The sequence below is a fragment of the Lynx canadensis genome, chromosome A2 (genome assembly GCF_007474595.2).
Source record: "Lynx canadensis isolate LIC74 chromosome A2, mLynCan4.pri.v2, whole genome shotgun sequence".
Taxonomy (NCBI): Eukaryota; Metazoa; Chordata; class Mammalia; order Carnivora; family Felidae; genus Lynx; species Lynx canadensis.
The window spans coordinates 98,353,431-98,374,517 of NC_044304.2; the positions used below are offsets into that span (position 1 = coordinate 98,353,431).

The 21,087-nt window shown below is 39.8% G+C and overlaps 1 protein-coding gene across 2 annotated transcripts in view; it reads left to right on the top strand.

Annotated features, from left to right (window-relative positions):
- Positions 1-21,087, top strand: part of DYNC1I1 (dynein cytoplasmic 1 intermediate chain 1) — a 313,529-nt gene that overhangs the window by 15,268 nt on the left and 277,174 nt on the right. For both annotated transcript variants that reach the window (XM_030307990.1, XM_030307991.1), the window contains exon 2: positions 16,418-16,534. In XM_030307990.1, the coding sequence (XP_030163850.1) occupies positions 16,427-16,534 (108 nt within the window). In that variant the 5' untranslated portion in view covers positions 16,418-16,426. The remainder of the gene's footprint in view (positions 1-16,417; positions 16,535-21,087) is intronic.

A 21,087-nucleotide genomic window follows, 5' to 3' on the forward strand; every position in this document is an offset into this window, starting at 1 on the left:
GCAATACATCAGTGAACAATACAGACAAAATCTCTGCCTTCATTGGAACTTAAAGTCTGGGGGGAAGGCACAAACAATGAAGGATACTTAATTAACTGTGGTATAGAATATGTTAGGTGGTAATACACATAGTGAGGAAAAATAATACAGTAGAAAAGACTTGAGATTTCAGGTGCAATGAGGGGAATAGTTTACTCTTTTGAAGAGGGTCATCAAGTAAGGCCTCAAGAAGGTGAAATTTGACTTATATTTTGAAGAAGCCAGTTGTTCAGAGACTTTAGTATCAGGCAGAGGAACTAGCAAATGTGAAGTACCTGAGGTGGGAGTGTACCTGATGTATTTGAGGAATAGCAACGACCTCTCTGGAAATGAGATCTGAAAGGTAATGAGGCTGGTTTGTGTCGGGCCATGGAGAGTGTTGTAAGACTTGGCTTTTACGCTGACATGGGAGCCATTGGCAAGCTTTATTCAAGGAAGTGACATGATTTGGCTTGTGTTTTGAAGAATTACTGTTGTAGCTGAGAATAGACTGCAAGGCAGAGGGAGCAAGGGTAGGAGGTAGGAGACCATTTCAGAGGCTTTTTCAATAATAGGGATGAGAGATGTTGGTGCTTTGGACAGGGTGATGGCAGGGGAGGTGGTGAAATCAGGCTGATTCTGGAAGGGTTTGGAAAGTAGAGCTTGAATCATTTGCTGATGGTTCGGATATGGGATTTGACAGAGATATGAAGGATGGCTCCAAGGTGTTTGGCCTGAGTTAACTGGAAGGCTGACTGAGGAGTTGCACTGAACTGAAGTGTGGAAGACTGAAGGTTGGATGTACATGGAACCAGAGCATGGGGAGCAGTTGTCATAGCTGATGTTTCAAGATGGTGTCCTGATGCAACTGTACTGAGCCTCCTGATAGATGCACAGAAGCAATTATGTCAACCGACCGGAAAAGCATGTCCTTTTCCCTGGACATACTACGGAAAACCTGAAAAAAAAAAAAATCACACCTATTTTCCTATCATTTCAAATACATTTTCCTTTAATTATAACAGTTTTTATTGTTGTTCACTACTAATTATGTGGTGGTTCTCCATTACATTTTGCCATCCCTAGCTGTGATGTTTTGGTACTGTCATTATAGTTCTAACTTGGGTGATGTCCTGTGTTTTAAGATAAACTCTAGTTGAACTCTCAGACAGTGATCATGCCATATTTCCATTATTTCCAAATTCTTGGAGTGTACCTGCTATCATCATCTCCCATCACATGTAATGCTACTCAAATTGGGACAGTCACTCATATGTCTCAACTCTGCCACTTCCCAAGGCTATGACCGGGTGACACAGATCTAATCTGAGTGATGTTCAATCAAGAATGGTCAGGATTGGGGACAGCTTAATGGGTAGAAAAGGAGATAGGTGTGTCCCTGTAAGTTACTACTTACATTGGATATTTTGTTACTCCTTAATGTGGTCTTGAAAATTGAGATATAATTCTTCTTTCTCTTTAATTCTTTCTGCCAAATTGGTTTTCTTCAAAAGCCAATACATACAAGCCTGCATCCTATTTTCACTCAAAGAGACAGATGGTTGAAAGTGACTCTAGCTAAAATTTTTTTTTAAGTCTTGAAGTAAAAAATACACATGAATATCAGAAAGGTTTAAGCCTTTTAGGACTGGTTGAGAAATCTGTTGTGAACATTGACTGCCTCATACCACCAGGTTCTGTCTTCACATACAGAATGCTGTGTGCAGGGCCAGGCTTGGGATTTTGCAGCTAAGCTTTCTAGCTTAGCTGCAAGTGGGTATTTTGGATGGGTATTTGCTTTCTAAAAGGAACATAAAAGTTGTGCTGATGGGACAAATAGCAAACTCCCAAATCCTAGGGTCATTCGGCATTTATGCTGACATGTCTGCAGGAAATATGTCATGGTCCTGCATTTCTGGCAGTATTGATTTTCCACACTCTTATGGACATTCATGGGTAACTGGAAAAGCGAGTTAATCTTTCTAAGTATATTTGTCTTGATGTGCTTGTGCCTTGAAGTATCCAGGGATAGATTTTTTTTTTTTTCCACTTTCTTTCTCTGGTAGATTTAAACAAATAGAGCTGAGCTTGCCCTGGTCATTCTATGGTAGGCTTTCCCACCCGTGCTCTGCAAATGGACTACAGGTTCCATGTGTACTTGGATATTAATCTCTTGGCTCTCAGGATAGGCAGAGCCCGAGTCAGTCTCTTGTGATGGTGAACAGCTTTCTCTGCATACTCGAGTGTCCTGTACAAATATCATCATGATCTATGGGTGTCCTGTCATGCTAAATGTTGGCTGAGAATGGACAAAAGTAGAGACTACTTTATAATTTAAAATCTGCCATTTTTAAAATTTAAAATAGTTCAATGTATCTCAAATGCCTTTAACTGCAACTAACAATAATAAATAATATTCAGACCTAAAAGTGAGTATATATATGTCAAAAAAGTTCGATGAAACAGTAGTTTCCCTTACCATGTAGAACTGCTCCCTGCACCTGCCAGCTGACTTGATTTTGTAACTCACCAGTGAGTTGCAACCCATGTCTAAAAAGGCTCTTGTAGTGTGTGTATTGCAAGCTAGGAATGAAATACCTGGTCTTGTACTTGTTCAAATCCTTCCATGTTTCCCTGCTGCCTCAGAGAAGTTCAGACCTCCCGAAAGGATGGCATAGCAGCCCTTTGGCTGTAGGGTGACCAACTTGTCCAGGTTTGCCTGGGAGTTCCTGGTTTTAGCACTGCAGGTCTTGCATTCAGAGAACCCCTTCACTTCCTCGCAAACTGGGGTGGCTGGTCACTCAACCTTTGGGATCTGCTATCTGGCTGCATTTCCGCCCTCAATTTCCTCTACCTTTTGTATTCAGTGTTCCATCCATATCAAATTACTTGTCCCACAGACTGGCCATTCTTGTTTCTACCTCTCCTTCTTTGTCTCTGCTTCCCTCTGCCTGGGAGACACTGCTCTTCTGCTGTCCTCAGGTCTCATCTTCCTCTGTGACACTTTGTTATGTCACCTTCTCCGAGGAACCTTCTCCCCGCGTCCTGTGAGCACAGTAGTACCACTGACTACACGGATTTGTGGGATCTTTAGTAGCTTTGTGTTTTTCTCAGCTTTCTTACTCTTTATCGCCTGTAGAACAAACATGAGGAGAAAATCTGCTGACATAAAGTGGGTGGCTTCAGCAAGGAAAGAACACAAAGGAGAAAGAATGAACCAGTAGAGATGCTAGGGCCAGTAGAGTGGAGCAAGGGAGGATGAGGAAAACCTAAAAGCACAGGCATATGAAGCAGTTAAGAGCACATGCTCCAGACACTAGGGTATCCTGGCTTTGCACATGTCAGAGGTGTTGATTTGAGTCCCTCTTCTGAGGAGTGTTCCTCTGCTCGACATAACATCAGCAGGGATCAATGGTTTTTAAAATTAGGCAGGCTTAATTACAAATTCACCAGTATTTCATAGTTAATTTGGGAGGGTATTGAATTAATTGGTTTTAAGAGGTCGAGATACCTTAATAGCTTGTATTTTTAGAAGATTAAAACAGATTGACTTTCCGAACGTTTATATTGTTGAGTGACTTTGAGAAAATCTACTCTGACTTCATGAGTCAAGCATTAAAACTCCTCTTCCCCTTATTTTTATTAATATATCCTGATTGTATTTCTTTTGGTATGATAGTTTAAATTTGCCCTTATTTGTAAGGTGCAAGAACATCTGGGTGGCTTGAACTTACCAGTGTTTTCTATCAGGCTAGAGTGCCCATTTTAGTCAGGCTGACTGGCCAGCGCTGATTTAACTTTGCTGCGTGGAAAATCCGGCCCTTTTATGGGGACAGCAGAGTCAAAGCCAAAGCTGATCATGTCTGAAGATTTGCTTGTTGTCAATTATTTTAAAGATCAGCCTCACAGGTTACTTGAGAGTTGTTTATTTTTAGACATGCTCACTGACCATCTTTGCAACTCAGAGAAACAGCTTCTAGTACAATATATGGCTCTGTTCTAGAGCACTGATATTTTTACATCACTTTAAAAAAGAATGCTCAACTGTCAGTATGACTATTTATCCTCAAGGTATTCTAAGCAATAGATTCCAGATTTTTTGAATTTGTTGGTTAAGATAAACAATAGAGGCTGCCAATTATAAATAGAATGGATTTTGCTAAATAATCCTTCTAGAGTCAGACACCTGAGATTCAAATTGTAAACCAGACAGGAAAAACTTACATCAATGGGCATATAATGGTAGTGATTTAGGAAAAGATAGTTCAGTGGATTAGGCAACATTAGGATCATGTGTTGGTTGCACATTTGTACTAGTGGGTGAAAAATCAATTCCCACCCCCTTTCCATGGGAATAGAATTTGGTTGCATTATAAGGAAGAACTTCTGAGTTCGGTGATTTAAAAGCTTAATGCACTGACACAATTTATTGACAATCAGGAAATTCCTGATAGTGAAATCACAGATTTCTCATTCCTGCCTAATGGTTATTTAGCAGTTCAGGAGCACTCATTGCCAGGCACCAGAAGTATGGAGATAGACGAGACATGGCCCTTCCCTTCGTGGAGCTTTCAATGTAACAGGAGGAGAGAATCACACAAACATAACATAGGCAGGGAGGCACATGCTCCAGCAGACCATGTACTGGGTGCTCATGGCAGAATGGTTGGCCCAGCCTTAAAGCCCTAGGAGGCCTTTCTAGAGGGAATGTGATTGAGCTGAGAAAGATGAATAGGAATCACCAGGTAATGAACAATGGGAAGAGCATTTCTGGAATTTGCAAAGGTACAAAGGAAGGAAACAGCTCACTACAGGAAAGTGTGAACTAGGAAGTAGAGGGATGTATGGAGAGACGGATGGGCAAAAAGGGCATTTTCTGCACATGGTAAGGAGTTGGGACATGTTTTGCATCTAGAAGGAAGTCGTGGAAGTGTTTTAGATAAGGGAGTGAGCTCATTGGACTTGAGTGACAGGAAGATCACCCTAGTGCAGTGTGGAGGATGTGGAAGTCATCAGGGAGTAAGGTTAGCACGGAGACAGGCAGATCAGTTAGAAGAGCATCGTGGTTGTCAGATGAGCCAGGTGAAGACTGGTATTGGGCAGCATGAATGGACATGGGTAGGCAAGGGCAGGCTTGGAAATATTAGGTGACGAATTTGGAAGGCACGGTGAAAATTGTCTGTGGGTTTGTGGTGAGTTTGAGGATTTCAGGGCTGATCAAGGGGAAGACAGGACCATGAGGTGGCAGCATTGCACAACGCATTTTAGTGGGTGGTACTTGGATAGTATTGCATGAGAAGGGACATCCTGCACAGCAGGAGACCCGGACACTGCAGGTTGGCACCACCACCCACTAGGTGATGCTGTTCCATAGCCAGGTGGGAGTCTCCGGGGGTGGTTTTATCCATAGCTAGGAAGTATTGGGTGTAGTTTTGTGGGATATGTAAAGCAAGTGGGGTCTAAATGGCTAATATAAGCTTATCTGAGTTGTATTTAAAGCAACTGAATGTGTAAGAATTTGTGTTTGGTGCCAGAGGGCTTTGAACTGATGGTCCTAGCATAATGTCAATAAATGAATAACATAGGGGCCATCTTTAACCATTTATATGACAGCAGGTATTTATTGGATGTCCATTATGTGTGCAATATAAGGCTGAGGAGCCACTGTGCATCATGGTCTGTGGAGTAGTCGCCCTTTTTCACGTACTCCTCAAGAGTGCCTGTTTAGGTAGAGAAGCTCCTTTCTGTTTGCTCTGAAGTGCTTTTGAACTTCCAGGAGCCCAGATACGTGATCTCATATTATATATAGTGATGGGACCCTTATTTACTTGGCTTCTTTACCTGATATGTGGCCTGGGCAGGTGGTGCGTTGTTCCCATCTATTTTGACCTGAGGTTAGGTACTTCTATAGGATTCTTTGTTCAAGGTCTCACTTCTTAATTTGTTCTAGTTTCCCTTGTGGTATTATTCCCCAGAGGGCTCTTGTCTCCTTTCTTCTATTTTCTGGTTCCTTTTCTGCCCTAATTCTTAGGGCCACAGAGCCAAAATACTGCCCTCTCATTGTCCAAACTGTTCCATCTTCAGTTTTGTACTCTTTCAAGGATGCTACTTGAGATGCTCATTTCCTAAGGACTCTTGATATTGTCTGATAGTTCCTCTAAGATACTCTAAGATATGAATGACTGATTCCCTTAATTGAGGAACAATTCTTTTAACAAAGAGAAGCTTGTTGAGTCTCTAAATTCATGGGATGCACTGTTGGGGTCAGAGATAACTCAAAATTTTCCAGAACTTTCTGGCAAAGATGACAACGGCTTTTGAGGCCTTTACTTTCTAAGGGCTCTCATCTCTACTCTGTTAACTAGATGAGAGGGCAGATACCCTATGGATTGATTTTTCTCTCTAGCATAATGGGCTTCTGTGCTGAGTGCTTGAGAGTCTCTTCTGTTTAATGTGCTGCAATTGCCAATGCTTGATTTACAGCTTTAGCAGTACGACTTGGGTAGCTCAGAATCATGAAACAGTGCAAGCGGGACTAGAGATGATATGCAGACACAACAATCTTAAATATAGCTCACAAATCCAGCAAGAGAGATACGAAAGGCTTAATTTAGCAGTATCGCTTGATTTCCTAGTCAAGAATTAACCCAGTGTGAGTAAAATTAAGAGGACCCCAGAAAAATCAACATAGATGAGTCCATAGACTCATGGACTAAAATTTTTCCCCTCCTCAAAAACAGTAGTTCTCTACTGACATAAATAGATCTTTCGTCTGTGGATGAAACTCTTGGAGTCTTGAACTACCCAGTATTGGCTGCGGTGGTGTGTTTGGCAATTTCAACGGTGAAGCCTTTCTCTTGTTGTCAGCTCTCCCATGCAATTTACACTTTCTGCCACCAGGTGGTGGTAGAGAGCAACCACAAGATTGGACTGGATATAAACAGATCAAGATCCACCATAAAAGCCTTTTGTTTAAGATCTTCCTTTTGATTCAAATGAGTAAAATCTTAAGTAAACACTGAAAAGGAAGCATTATTTGGCGAAAGTATTCAAGAATAAGGAGATCTGGTGTTTCCAGTTCTGACCTGTCCACTTAATGGTGGTGAGCTTAGATTTCTGCATCTCGCTTTCCCTATTTATGGGTAAAATATTGGTACTGGATTGTATAATCTTTAATGTTCTTGTCTTGAAACAAACATGTATAATTGTAATTATTAAAATGGCAAAATTAAAAGAACAAAAGAATTAAACACTTTTTTCACAACATAGAAGTCTGCATTTTATTAGCCACTAGTTTAGTTTACTTCATAGCGAGGCTGAGTGAGCTCCATTAATTTTTTTGTGTGTGTAGTGAGGGGAGAAGGAGAATGAGCAGTGAGAGAAGTCATCTCAGTTTTTCTTCTTTACCTATTTTCTGGTTTAAGCAAGTCTTTCACATATAGTTTTATGGAATCTTTCCTTCAAGACCTTACTCTTTCTGTAATTCCATTTTTCCCTATGCTATATCCACAGGTCTTAGATCTTCCAGGTATTTCCAAATCATTATAGTTGCTTGACTCTAATCTGAAATATTCTCTTCTCAGTGATTCTACTATTGTGTCTTTCACTTTTTCTTTTCTGCAGAAGAAAGAACTCAAACCCTTCTGTTTAGGTTATTTATATCAACAGCAAAATTTCGTTCAGTCTCTATAGGCTTTAGAATCAACTCCACCTTATAAGAAGCAGGTAAGGCAAAGTGTGGTCTGAGGATCCCTGGGATCCTAAGATGTTTTCAGAAACCTGTAAGGTCAAGACAATTTTCACAAAATGTTATTTTTATTTTCTTTTTCACCAGATTGACATTTGCAGTGATGGTGTGAAAGCAATGGTGGGTGACACTGCTGATACTTAGCAGGAATTGAGACAGTGGCACCAAACTAGACCAGTACTGGCATCAACCTTCACTGCCACACGCTTGCAGTTTAAACCAACCAACCAACCCTGTTTCACTTAAGAATGTCCTTCATGAAGCAGAAAAAAAAAAAAATGTTATGTTAAATCTCTACCCTTGAGCACATGTCTTTACTGTGTGACAAATGGGAACACATAAGGCACTTTTGCTGCCTACCAAAGTTCGGTGGTTGTCTCGAGATAGGATTTGTGCAGTAGTTTGAGTTGTGAGCCAAACTACCTGCCTTTTTTCATGAAACACTGTTTTTGTTTTTGTTTTTTACTTGAAAGTACAATTCACAGACAAACTAGGATTATTCAGAGTTGGGTTTTTGGCAGAAATTTTCTCAAAAATCAATGAGAGTGGCATGATCTTGTCAGAATTGACAATATTTGCTGCTAATGACAAAATTTAAGATTTGCAGCAAAAATCAGAATTTTGGAAAATTTATATCAGCTTTACCATACCTAAAGAGTTTTCCTAAGAGTTTGGTAGTGATATTACCAAGTTTGATTTTTGGATATTGGAGAGTGACATGCATCAACATTTGAGAAGTCTGCATACTTTTCTAAATAATTTTCTAGATAACCAGTGCATAATGTTATAAAATCATACATAGGTCAAAGGTTCATTCAAAGTTTAAGATAGACCAATAGATTTTAATGTGCAAAAAGAGTGCAAAAAGCTCATCAATTGATGTCATTTCATAATTACATTCCAACAGAACATTAGGAAACTGACATCTGTTGAATTTTGGTGTAATATCGAAGAATGTCCACAATTACCTTAAGAGGCTATTTAAATACTCTTCCTTTTTGGAATACATATTTATGTGAGACCAGATTTTCTTCACAATTAAAATAGCATATCACAACAGACTGGAAGCAGACGCAGCTGTAAGAATCCAGTTGACTTCTATTAAGCTAGATATTAAAGAAATAAGTGAAAATGTAAAATGTCTTCTTACTATTTGTTTTTTTTGCCTTGGGAAGTATGGCTATTTTTTCCATAAAAATTTTATATTAGTAAGTAACAAGTTTATAGTTATTTTAAAATGAATTATTAGATATTTAAAGTTTTATCGGTTTTAATTTTTAACATGGTTAATGTTGATAGATGTAACCCACATAAACAAAGCCTCTTTGGCATCACTGAGAACTAAGAGTATCAAGGGATGCTGAAAGCAAAACGTTTAAAAACTGCTCATCTAACAGTATGAGTAGACCAGACCCGGGCAACTTCCGACTATGAGATGGATTTTATTAAAAGTTTTGTCTGAGAACAAACTGAGGGTTGATGGGGGGTGGGAGGGAGGGGAGGGTGGGTAATGGGTATTGAGGAGGGCACCTTTTGGGATGAGCACTGAGTGTTGTATGGAAACCAATTTGACAATAAATTCCAAAAAAAAAACCAAAAAAAAAAAAACCAAAAAAAAAAAAAAAACAACCCCAACCTGGATGAGGGAACAAGTCTCAGCAAATATTCTAGACTTAACTCCTGATGAAGAGGTGTACCTTGTTGCGACCAAGCTCACATTACATAATAAAAAGAATATTAACTGGAAAAAAAAAGTTTTGTTTTCACAGTGTCCTGTTGGCTGTAAAAATTTAGCAAATAACCCTCTCATGTCTTTCACCAGCCAAATCCCTCTTGAGACTTCTATAACCCTCCTTTTATAGAAGGCAAGATATCACTGTATAAATGGACAAATGGTTGTGGTCTGTATCATCCCTTGTCCACCTATCCAGTTGGGAGAAGTCAGCTGCATTTTATGAAAAGCCAGGCAGGTGAAACAAGGTTGGGAAAGATCAAATTTCTTATGCATACCTAGTGGCAGATGAAAAGTTCAATAGCTCATAGTAAAGAGCTGACAAGAGCAATTGTTTTCAGGCAGAAAAAGAGAACTTGTTTCTGGATATTTTTTTCAATGAGTCTGGCCACAGCTGGGCAATGGTTTAAACCTCCTAGGATTCTGACTTTAAGCTTAAAAATACATTTGCATATGCCAGCATTAGAAATGGAATCTCAAACTGCTGCCAACGTAGACAACCAAAAGGAAATAGAAGTCTATATTGTTCAAACGCTAAGCCTTGGGAGAGTCTATTACTTGGCAGCTGTGTAAACAGAGCTAAACCCTTTGCTTCTCCTCTGTTAGATACTTGGTTCTAAACAGGACCCGACCATCCCATGATGGTACATGCAGAAATGAAAATGTAGGCTATAGGTCTCATTGCATTCAAGAAACACTGAAAACTTTCTTTTCTTTATGGATGTGTGTGGACTTAAGAAGTGTGAAGGAAATGCAAGGTTAACTGGAAAGACAAGGGCCAGTGTGAAAATGACTTGAGTTGTTTCTTCCTTCCTCAGTGTCCATGTTTTTCTCTCATATATTTTCCTCCTTCTTTTCTCTCCCCATTTCTTCCTCCATTGAGACTTAGGATCATGAGCCATTTCTATAATGGAATGGCAGGATTAACCCTCCCTGCAACTAACTTCTTCGTTAGAGAAGAAACCATTTCTCCATGTGCCTCTCCATCCTCTGGGCGGAAGTGGGTGAGATACGGGAGGATGTCTACTTGGGACAGCTTGATATGTAATTCCTGTGTTCAACTGAAAAATTGAGAAGAATTTTACTATTACTAAATTAAATGACTGCATTTAATTTTTTACAATATTTTTATTTGAGTAACATCTCTTTAACCACATAACTTCCATTTTATAATCCATTAGATTGAGAAGCTCCTTCTATTTGCTCTGAAGTGCCTTAGACTCTCTTGGATCACAGATTGGGTTTTCTTACTCTGATTATATTGCTACTAAATCAGTAACATGCTATATACCTTTAATGTATTTCTCACTGTAATATTTTTTAAATGATTGCAGTGAACTTTGAATGATGACTTTGGTTATTGAATTAAGGTGGACTTAGTGATGGGGGAAAGGGTTGGCATGGTAGAAAACAGTAATAGTAATAGTAATGATAATAATAATGATGATGATTATAATAATAATAATATAAAAAGGGGAAGAGAAGGAAAGGAAGAAGTAGAGAAGGAAGAGGAAAAACAATTTTCTTGGGTGTTTAATATTTGTTAGGCATGATTCTAAGTTCTTTTCTTATATTGATTCATTTAACTGAGATCAAATGGCCTTTTACTGGGCTCAGAGATGGACTGAAGCAAAAGTTATGAGAACTGAGACATTTGGGAGGATGGGTGGAGATGAGTTATAGTGAAGCAAGGGAATAAAGGTTGAACCAGGGATAAAAAGAGAAATCCATTAGCTACAAATTTTCTGTGCAGTGAACATGCTTATATGTAAATTATTTTGAATTTCTCCAAATAATTTGTTGAAATAGTCCTAGTATATCCACTTCATTGGAATTAATCATATCCAAAATTTATATTTTGAGTCAAAAGTAGAGATTTCCCCCCAATTGTATAGACTGTCCTCATCAATCTTGTCTCCCAGTGTTTTTTGTTTTGTTTTGTTTTCTAAAACTGTGCAAACTTTAGATGTAAATGTTTTAATCTTGGTCAATGTGATACTACAAAGAAGTTGCTTTTATTCTGTTATTGTTCAGTTCAATTATCTTCATATGTCCTTAAACCTTAATAGTCATTTGTTATTTCATTTTCCTCTGTGTTTTTTTTTTTTTTCATTTCCCTTGGAATATTAGTGTCTTTGTTACTGGTTTGTAAGAGATTATTTATGACTAAGGAAGTTAGCCATTCGCCATGCATTGTAAATGAAATGCCGTGTTTTGTCTCCAACATCTTACTGTGATGTTTTAATTTTGGTTGTACAGAAGTTGTGTGTTGAAATATAATAATGTTCTGCTTTAAAAAAAAGGGGGGGGAATCAGAAGTAGAGAATTGAAATTTGAAAAAAAAATAATAATAAGTGTTGGGGATTAGTGTATGGAGCCCAGAGGACATGGAGTAGCTGATTTGAACTTTTGGATATCTCTTGTTGAGGGGTGGGTAACTTGGGGGACAAGAAAAGAAAGAAAAGAGATGAAGTGGGGTTGTATTCAGCAGTAGTAAATCTGGAGAATTTGTAGGAGAGCGTGAGCTAAGATGCAGGGGTGGGAGGAGGTAAAAAGTGAGAGTTGGGTAAGTGAAGATAGGTTGTAAGAGAGTGTGGGTAAGAGGAATGTCACCAACAGAAAACAAATTTGGAATATGGGACTCTGCTCTGAGGAGAGCTGAGCAGGCATCATAAAAGTACATCATCTGACCCCGGAATGGATGGAGTGGGTGAGGCTGAGCTGTAATTGTTCCTAAGACAGGGGAGAGGTAAACTGTAGTTGGCTGGTTGGTGGCAGAGTAGGTTGATGAACAGACTTACACCCAGAGGTGGGTGTGATTTTTCTCCTGACCCCTTTTTTAATTTTTAAATGAAAGAGACTAGCTTGTGTGTGTGTGTGTGTGTGTGTGTGTGTGTGTGTGTGTGTGTGTGAAGTAGGTGAGCAATAATTAGCAGCAGGTAGCTCTGACTCTTATTTTCTTAAACTGAGAGCATCAGAATTGCCTTTGCAATGACCTACATTAGCCACAGGAAGCTCTATAACTCATGTCCCCCATGCTTTGCGCCTCAATTTGCTTTGCTTGATGTGCAGGGAGATTTAGTGAGTCGGAGTGGCAAGCCCCCCGGGAAAGCCTGGGGAGTTTAGTGCTGACACTGCATTTAGTGCCACGATTGCAGCCTTTTTACTGTGTGTAAAGGGCCATTCATTTACTCTAATGTGTACTTCCCAAACCCTTTATGAGGTGTTCTCTTGAGATTTCTTATTCTACTTGGTGTTGGTGCAAAATGTCTATTTTGGAGTAGATCCAAAAAGTCAGTAAGTGGAAGATACTCTATAGCTATCTTTTGCCATTGTGTCTCTACGACCTTTAAAAAGTGTGTTACTTGAAACATCACTACCTAATACTTTTTAAAAGTTCCGTTGGCGTTTTTGTTGTTTATTTAAAAAATACTGGCTGTGTGGCTGGTAACACCAACTTAAATTACCAGCATGGTCAGACATGTTTATCAGTTGTAAGAAGAACTTTGCTTTTTGCAGAAACGTACTAAATATACACTTTACTTCCTGCTCATGAATAAAGGTCAACCAGAAAATCACAACAAATATAGGATGTTCTTATTACATAGTTTGCTCCTTAATGACCATAGTATATAGCTGAATTTGTGGCAGGCCCTTTCGGTGGACTAGAAGAAGTCCAATTGCAACTGGGGAAATGTGTGGGAGAAAATTCTAAGTAGTTTCCACTGGCTGTGTTCAGAATGACACAATTATTGCTTTAATAGTGATCTTTTTGATTGGACATTTCATTTCTGACGGCCAAAAAAATGTCAAAAACATAAATCTGATTGGTCCCCATGGGAGAAGGAAGAGTATATGTAATTTCACAGATGGCTTCTGGAATTAGGGTCGTATTTTCTCCTGCCAGGAATTTTGCCCACTGGTGTTGAAAATTATTGGCAAATGATATTTTAGTGATAAACCTGATTTTTGTCAGTTCCATGGTTTCTCTTAAAAAGAAATCAGAAGATCTAACTGCTTTGATTCATATTTTTCCATGTCAACCATGGAGCTGGATAGAGCTTTCTTCTTCAGGCAGGTTATTTCCTCTCTGCCTGGTCTTAATCACTGCTTTGTGTCCTCATGTTATCTGCCTGGCTCCTGTAGGACTTTGAATTTGTGATTCAGCTTTAAACTTCGTAGGTGGATGACTCAGAATTCTGTTCCACAGCTCCGGTCCCCATCCAGCTTCTCATCCCATCTATAGTATCTATGCATTCTTTCTGCCCAGAAATCCCATTGACACCCAAATCACAACATACTACAAGTTTTTTCATTATTTCTTTCCTGCCTTCTCTTTCCAGCTTCGCTGCTATCCTCCTTGCTTTCTCAAAGTTGAATTGTGTCTGAGTCTTTCTCTTTTGCTTCCATATCTAAAGGCTATCAAGAGTTACTTCTTCCGGGGCGCCTGGGTGGCGCAGTCGGTTAAGCGTCCGACTTCAGCCAGGTCACGATCTCGCGGTCCATGAGTTCAAGCCCTGCGTCAGGCTCTGGGCTGATGGCTCGGAGCCTGGAGCCTGGAGCCTGTTTCCAATTCTGTGTCTCCCTCTCTCTCTGCCCCTCCCTCGTTCATGCTCTGTCTCTCTCTGTCCCAAAAATAAATAAAAAACGTTGAAAAAAAAAATTAAAAAAAAAAAAAAAGAGTTACTTCTTCCTTCTTAGCATGCTTTCATCTGCCCACATTCCTTACATTCGGTCTCTACATCCACCCACCATCCTCATGCAGGTGCAATCGATCCAGGTAGATCACCAACCTCTAGGCAGCTTGCTTGATTTCTAGTTTCTGCTCCTATCTGTTTTCCAGGCAGGGACAAGAGTAGGCTTAAGCAGATTCCATTTTTACTTGGTCACTTTCCCCTTCAAAAAGCTGCTGTGATTTCCCATCTCTCATTATACCAAATGGAACTCTTCTGTTTTCCAAAGGCTTTACCTGTTGCCGCCACAAATACATTCTTACCAACTAAAGTTTATATTTCTTGGCTTGGATTCATCCACATCTCTTAGCCTGCTGGTTCCCATTCTATAGGTCTTTGCATGTCGGTATCTTCCCTTCTTTGCTAGTTTCTGACCTTATTTGATATCCACCTTACATTTCCTCTCCTCCTCAAAGCATATGCTTGCTCATTTTAGTAGATCTTAATTATTCTTTTGCTCTGCATTCTGCCTAACTTGTACGTTGGAATCAGCAGAGTGGAGTAGTTCAGAGCATGGGCACGCTTGAATTTAGCTGCTGCCATGTACTGACTATGCGTTCTTATGTCTTGCTGAGCCTCCATTATCTGAAATGCAAGCAAGGTATTAATAACAACACTGGTCTCCTTGGATTGTTATGATTAAATGTGATAACAAATAAATGTTTGGCACTCAGAAACCCACAGGCCAGTATCTCAGAGAACATCTCCAGCCATCCCACATGCCTACAAAGTGCAGTTATGCACTCTTTGAAGGGGAGAATCTGATTTTCCTCATCTTTGTACTCTGATGCCTTAGACCATGCCTGGCAAAGATTAATTATTCGATGATATTTGTTGAGAAATGAAGATAGGGTGTGTTCATGAATTGATTACAAAGATTAATTATTGTGATTATTATTGCTATTATTTCACAATTCTTTGCCATTACACCATGAACCAGAAGGAATATGTACAGTAAAGTGCATTTTCCAACTATGAGTATTTTGGGGGAAGTGTGTCTTAGGGTAACTGTAGCTTCTTGATTACCTTCTAAAGGCAGTGACAGGAAGTTTGAGGATATTTCATTCTTTTGTATTCTTTGCTTCTTTTTTGCCTTTCATTCCTCTGTCATCTACTTAGGGATTCATTATATATTCATCATAGCTGCATATAAATAATATGTAAATTAATATTCATGACATTTTGGATTTTTTTTGTTTTTTTGCTTTATTTTTGGAATTTGGGTCAGTGGGGGGTTCTTCATTTCTCAGTGTTTCCATTTTCTTAGTTTCCAATTGAAAGCATGAAACAGGCAAATTTAATCATTGGTAACTGGTGACAGTATTCTCTGAACTCATTGTATTTGCAAATATTTCTGGCATCATCACCATTGGCATCACCATCCCCACTAACGTAGAAATTAAATTTCATTCAGATAAATTTTCCCAAGAACTTGCCATGGTGTTACCTACTATTTCATGTGTTCATAGACATCTTTTGCTTTAGAAAGGGAAAGTGCCAGGATAAGCACTATTGCGTTCAGTATGCAGATGAACGTTTTATAGAGATAGGATTGTACTGGAGACAAAATTAATTGTGACAGTTTGGGAGGAGTTTTACAGAAAAAGAAGATTAACATGTTAGGTCTTTAGTGGCTGTCTTCCTTGATGCATATAATGCTAGGCAAAATGAAATCTATGTGCCCAGGCTCAGTGGAGGAATGTTTACTGAGTCCATAGAAATTTGAGCAGGGCACATCTCTAAGGGTTTATGACAGCCTATGTTCTTTTCTCAGTGTGGGGATAAATTGGTGCATTATCGTCTAAATTGGAAGTCATGGTGAAAGTTCTTTTTTGATTCTCTTATTTATTTATTTATTTATTTATTTATTTATTTATTTATTGTTTATTTGTTAAGAAACTTGCACAGAAAGTGTCTTGCTTATTCTGAAGTTGCTATTATTCTTCAGACCAGAACAGATTATACCATTGTATTTCTTCAAATATTTATGAATACATAAAAAGGAAGGTATTTACATAGCATGAGACCAGATCTAACTTCATTTGTTTCTTTGATTCTTCGACATAGGCTACGTAATACAACCTGTTCTGGTCAAAAAGTCACATTTTCAAGCTTTTGAATGATTTTTGCAATGATAATACAGAAAGGTTATTTTTATATATTCACATTTTTTTCTTTTCCTCCAAGGAAACCAACATGTCTGACAAAAGTGACTTAAAAGCTGAGCTAGAGCGCAAAAAACAGCGCTTAGCACAGATAAGAGAAGAGAAGAAACGGAAGGAAGAAGAGAGGAAAAAGAAAGAGGTAAATACTGGGTATTGGGGTGTTGCAGGGAAAAAGGAAAATCACTTGATTCTAAGGGACTGGTCAAATGATTAAGAGGATGCTCTAGAAGAATCCTTCTGGATCTCTGAATAAAATGAGTGGGTATCTGCATATGCAGAGTAACGAGATCATTGTCACCTGCTGTGTCCTGGCCAAGCACCACTTATGGTCCAGAGGTCTCCAAGCCCCAGGTTCACCTTAGACTTGAATAGCACCCTGAAAGTGGTCCGTGAAATCTCTATTGTTAGAAATTTCTTAACCTTTCTGTATCTTGGTTTCCTATCCTTAAAATAGGAATACTAATATATATATTTTTGTGGGGTTGTGAGAATTAAAAGAGTTAATCTTGTAAAGCACTTGGTAGTACCCAGACTCTGGTAAGTGTTTAATATGTGTTAGGGCTCTTAAAAAGTATTTATTTATTTATTTATTTATTTATTTATTTATATTTTAGAGGGAATCTTTTTATTTATTTATTTATTTATTTATTTATTTATTTTTTTAAATTCTAGTGTTGAGAGAGAAAGAGAGCGAGAGAGGATGGTCGTGCATGAGTGGGGGAAGGGCAGAGAGAAAAAGGGAGATTCAGACCCAAAACAGGCTCCAGGCTCTGAGCTGTCAGCACAGAGCCCGATGCAGGGCTCAAACTCATGAACTGAGAGATCATGACCGGAGCCAAAGTCGGATGCCCAACTCACTGAGACACCCAGGCACCCCAAGAGAAAGAATCTTAAGCAGGCTCCATGCTCAGCATGGAGCCTGATGGGGGTCTTGATCCCACAGGCCGTGGGATCATGAATTGAGCCAAAATCAAGGGTCAGACACTCAACCGACTGAACAACCCAAGAGCCCCAATATGTGTTAGTTTTAAGAAAAAAATTTTTCAAAACTACTAGCCTGGGGTGCCTGGCTGGCTCAGTTGGTTGAATGTCTGACTTCTGCTCTGGTCATGATCACACAGTTCGTGAGTTCAAGCCTCGCATTAGGCTCTGTGCTGACAGTGCGGAGCCTGCTTTGGATCCTCTTTGTCCCTCTCTCTCTGCCCCTCCCCTGCTTGCAAGCTCTTGCTCTCAAAAATAAACAAACATTAAAACACACACACACACACACACACACACACACACACACACACACACAAACTACTAGCCAGAACATTTTAGGAGAACAATAGAAAAATGATGCCAATGGATCTCCATGGTTTCCTAAGGGATGTGTGTTTTTCAGCATAAACAAGGATCCTAGGTCTGATAGAGGGAAAGCAGTATGTCCCCCTCTTGGAGAGAGGGTAGGTAGTATGGTAGTAGACTCTGCTCCATGGACACAGAATTATGACATTTTGAAACTAGAAGAGATTTTAGAGGCTTTCTACTGACGCCCCTCGTTATGCCCACAAAGCAGCAGAAACCCAGAGATGAAATATCACTTTCTGTCTGCCACACCCAGAATCCAGGGCTCTGGATTCCCAGTTCAGTGCATTGCTGTCATGTCATGTTTTCTTCTCCTAGCTCAATCCAACAAATAATTTATTTTTAATTCTCCAATTTGTTGCGGTCATGTAGAAATAGCCCACATCTTGTACAGAAACCAGACGCCAAAGGTGGTTTGGAATAGTTTTCTGAGAAGGAAACTTTATGTGTGATATACTCGTGTGTTTAGAAACCAGAGCTGTCCCATACTTGGAGTCTTTCTGTAAGGAAAAAGAAAATGTCTTTTGATGCCTTACAATCTAGATAGGCTCTGTTTCATGCTATAAGGGTGGGAGACCAAGGTAACATATTTGCAACAATTATTTCCCAACAAAGTAAAACATAATTGCAATTGTGTTTTAGCCTCCTGCCATCTCACATCTCTCCCGTTCCATTACACTTTGATTGATGCCACGGTCTTATTTGTCCTTGACAGTGCACATAATGTTTTTCTCCTGGTGATCTTTGCTATTATGTATGCAGTCTTTGAGTGAAGTAGAGGTGAGAATTGACAAGGAATGGCTATTCATTTCCAGGCAAAGCCAAAAAAGGCATTAGGTTATTATGCTTCCTTTCCTTCAAATGTCAACACTTACTATAGTTTTATAGCACCTGTTATCCTTTACTAATAACCAGTTTCCTTTTAAACTGACATTCTAACATCCAACTTGAATTTCATAGAATTACTACAAAATGTGATGTGGTATGGGAAATCCGGTTCCAAATTATGCTGTCTGCCTCGTCTTTGTCACTTCACCCATGGCGGGGGGGAGGGGGGTGGCGCAGGGACAGGCAAACAAGGCTGATCGAAACAGGCCACCCTTTCTGTTTCTGTACCCGGCAGCTTTGCCCAATGGAGATTTGGCCCATTACACAGCAGATGGAGCCCTAGGAGGTTGCCAGTGGCAGGTGGTGGAGAGTGTGGTACACCTGGGCTCTGTATTTTCTGGGCCTGGAATTAAAGCAACGGTCTTAGTTTCCTTGTTTCCACAGGGTTAAGCCTGTCATATCCTGACCTTGCTCCACGGGCTCCCGTGGCAGTACAGAGCCCTCACTCTCCATCTCAAAGGTTTTGATTCGAAAGGTCCGACCGGGGCCAGACTTTGCGATTCATTGGACGACACCATCCTTAAAGCTTGTCTTATTCCTCAGCAACCCATTTCCCCCTGCAAAAGATCTTTCCTTAATTGGGTCAGAGTAACTTTTGTAGACTGTGATGAGTTGGTTTGTCTGAGCAGACTTTGCCATAAGACAGAGGCGGGAAAATTCAGTGATTTTGCCCCGAGGCTTTTGAGGTGATGTGGCTGGGAAACCTGGCTCTGCCCTTCACAGAATGGCCTTGAGTGAGTATTAGACCCTTCTGACCTTGTTCTCCCTTGTGTAAAATGGGGAAAATATTGGTGCCTACCTGACAGAGTTCTGTGAGGATGTAAGGAGAACATAAGGCACAGAGGAACTGGTCAGTAAGAAGCAGTGGTTATTCTGCTCCTGAGATTGGCAACCAGAATAGGAGAATGCAACCCCGTACGGTTGGCTACATACATTTGTCAGGATCCTGCTGATGAGGCCGTTTTCCAAAAATACGGTTATTGGACGGATCTTATAATTCAAGTCTTCCAGTTTCCTGGAATTATAGCATTTTGTAGCTGCAAGAAACCTGGAATTTTCAAATGAGGATACTGGGCCCCAGAAGTCAAAGCCTTAAGGGTAGCCGCCCTTATCTCCAGTCTCAGGAAGGATCCCCTCTTTCAGCCCGTGGCCCTAAACAGAAACCTGGGGTCATTCTTTTACTACCCCTTCTCCAACTTATAGTGGTCATCAGATCCTGGATGGACAAGACAGCACTTTCTTTTCTCCCCCATCTTCTTTCTCCTTAAATCCACATTCTGGCCAGTCTCAGCTACTTACATATCCCGTATGGGCCACACTCTCTCTTGACAGGGAGTTTGTGAATATTTACTTACTGCTTGTACCATTCTCCTACTTCTCTCTATTGTCCTTCTCCTGACTGTTAACTACCTGTCTTTCAGTTCTCACCTCAAACGTCACTTCCTCCAGAAAACCTTCTCTTATACCTTTCTCCCGCCATGACTAGTTAGTCTAGCCCCTATCCTTGACCTCATCAAACCAGTTAGCACAAAGCAGTATGTTTGCATCTTCACTCTTGTTTCTCTCCTAAGAGAGAGCAGGCTTTTGAGGACAGGGCTGGTGTTTTTCAAGTGAATGTCTAGCACAGATCCTGCCACCTAGCAAGACTTCAATAAAGGGTTAAACAAAGAATGATTGAGTGCATGAGTGAACACAGCAACTAGTTAGCACTAGTCTGAGATGCTGGTCATAGACACCTTTTCCAAACATCTGGAATTCTTTCCTGCAAATATCCTTGGAAATTCTGATCTTGAGTCTATGGGATGCCCCAGTCAACTGTCACTGACTCCTGAGTTTTAAGATTTTCCAGTTTTTGTGGTGTTTGTAGAGTGTTAGCAATAGCCTTAACTTATAGGCTTGATTTTTAACTTTATTTAAGCTTATATTTTAAATGATACAAATTTAGAATAAAAAGGAAACAAAATGCTTCTTAATGCCAATCTGAGTGACTATTTTTCTACCAGGACTGAAAACTGGTGTGAGTTAGGACCACCTAGGTTGATTATCTCCACAGAACCCAGAAAGCTATACGTGTATAAAATTACCACTCTGTGCTTCTTTGGATGTCAACTGTTTTCTTGGTTGTGGTATTATGGATGAAATCTGATTTCAAAATAAATATAGTGGCCACCATTTCAGATTCAGTCCCAACTTCATGAAAAATTGGCTTTAATGCAATGAGGTGTCCTTAATGGGGCCACCCTGAAGTTTCGTCCTGTCCTTGGCCTTCTGCTGGATTGCTGTAAGGTAGGACGGACAGAGGTTTCCTGGCCTGTCCTCACTTGTTCCTCTAATAACTATGGAGCTGTCTTTGAAAAAGTGACTGACAGTTCTCAGCTGACAAATTTGCTTTCTTTGATTTTCCTCCCTGGGTCTCAGCTGTGATTACTCTTTGCAAACAGAAATAGCGTTTTCTGG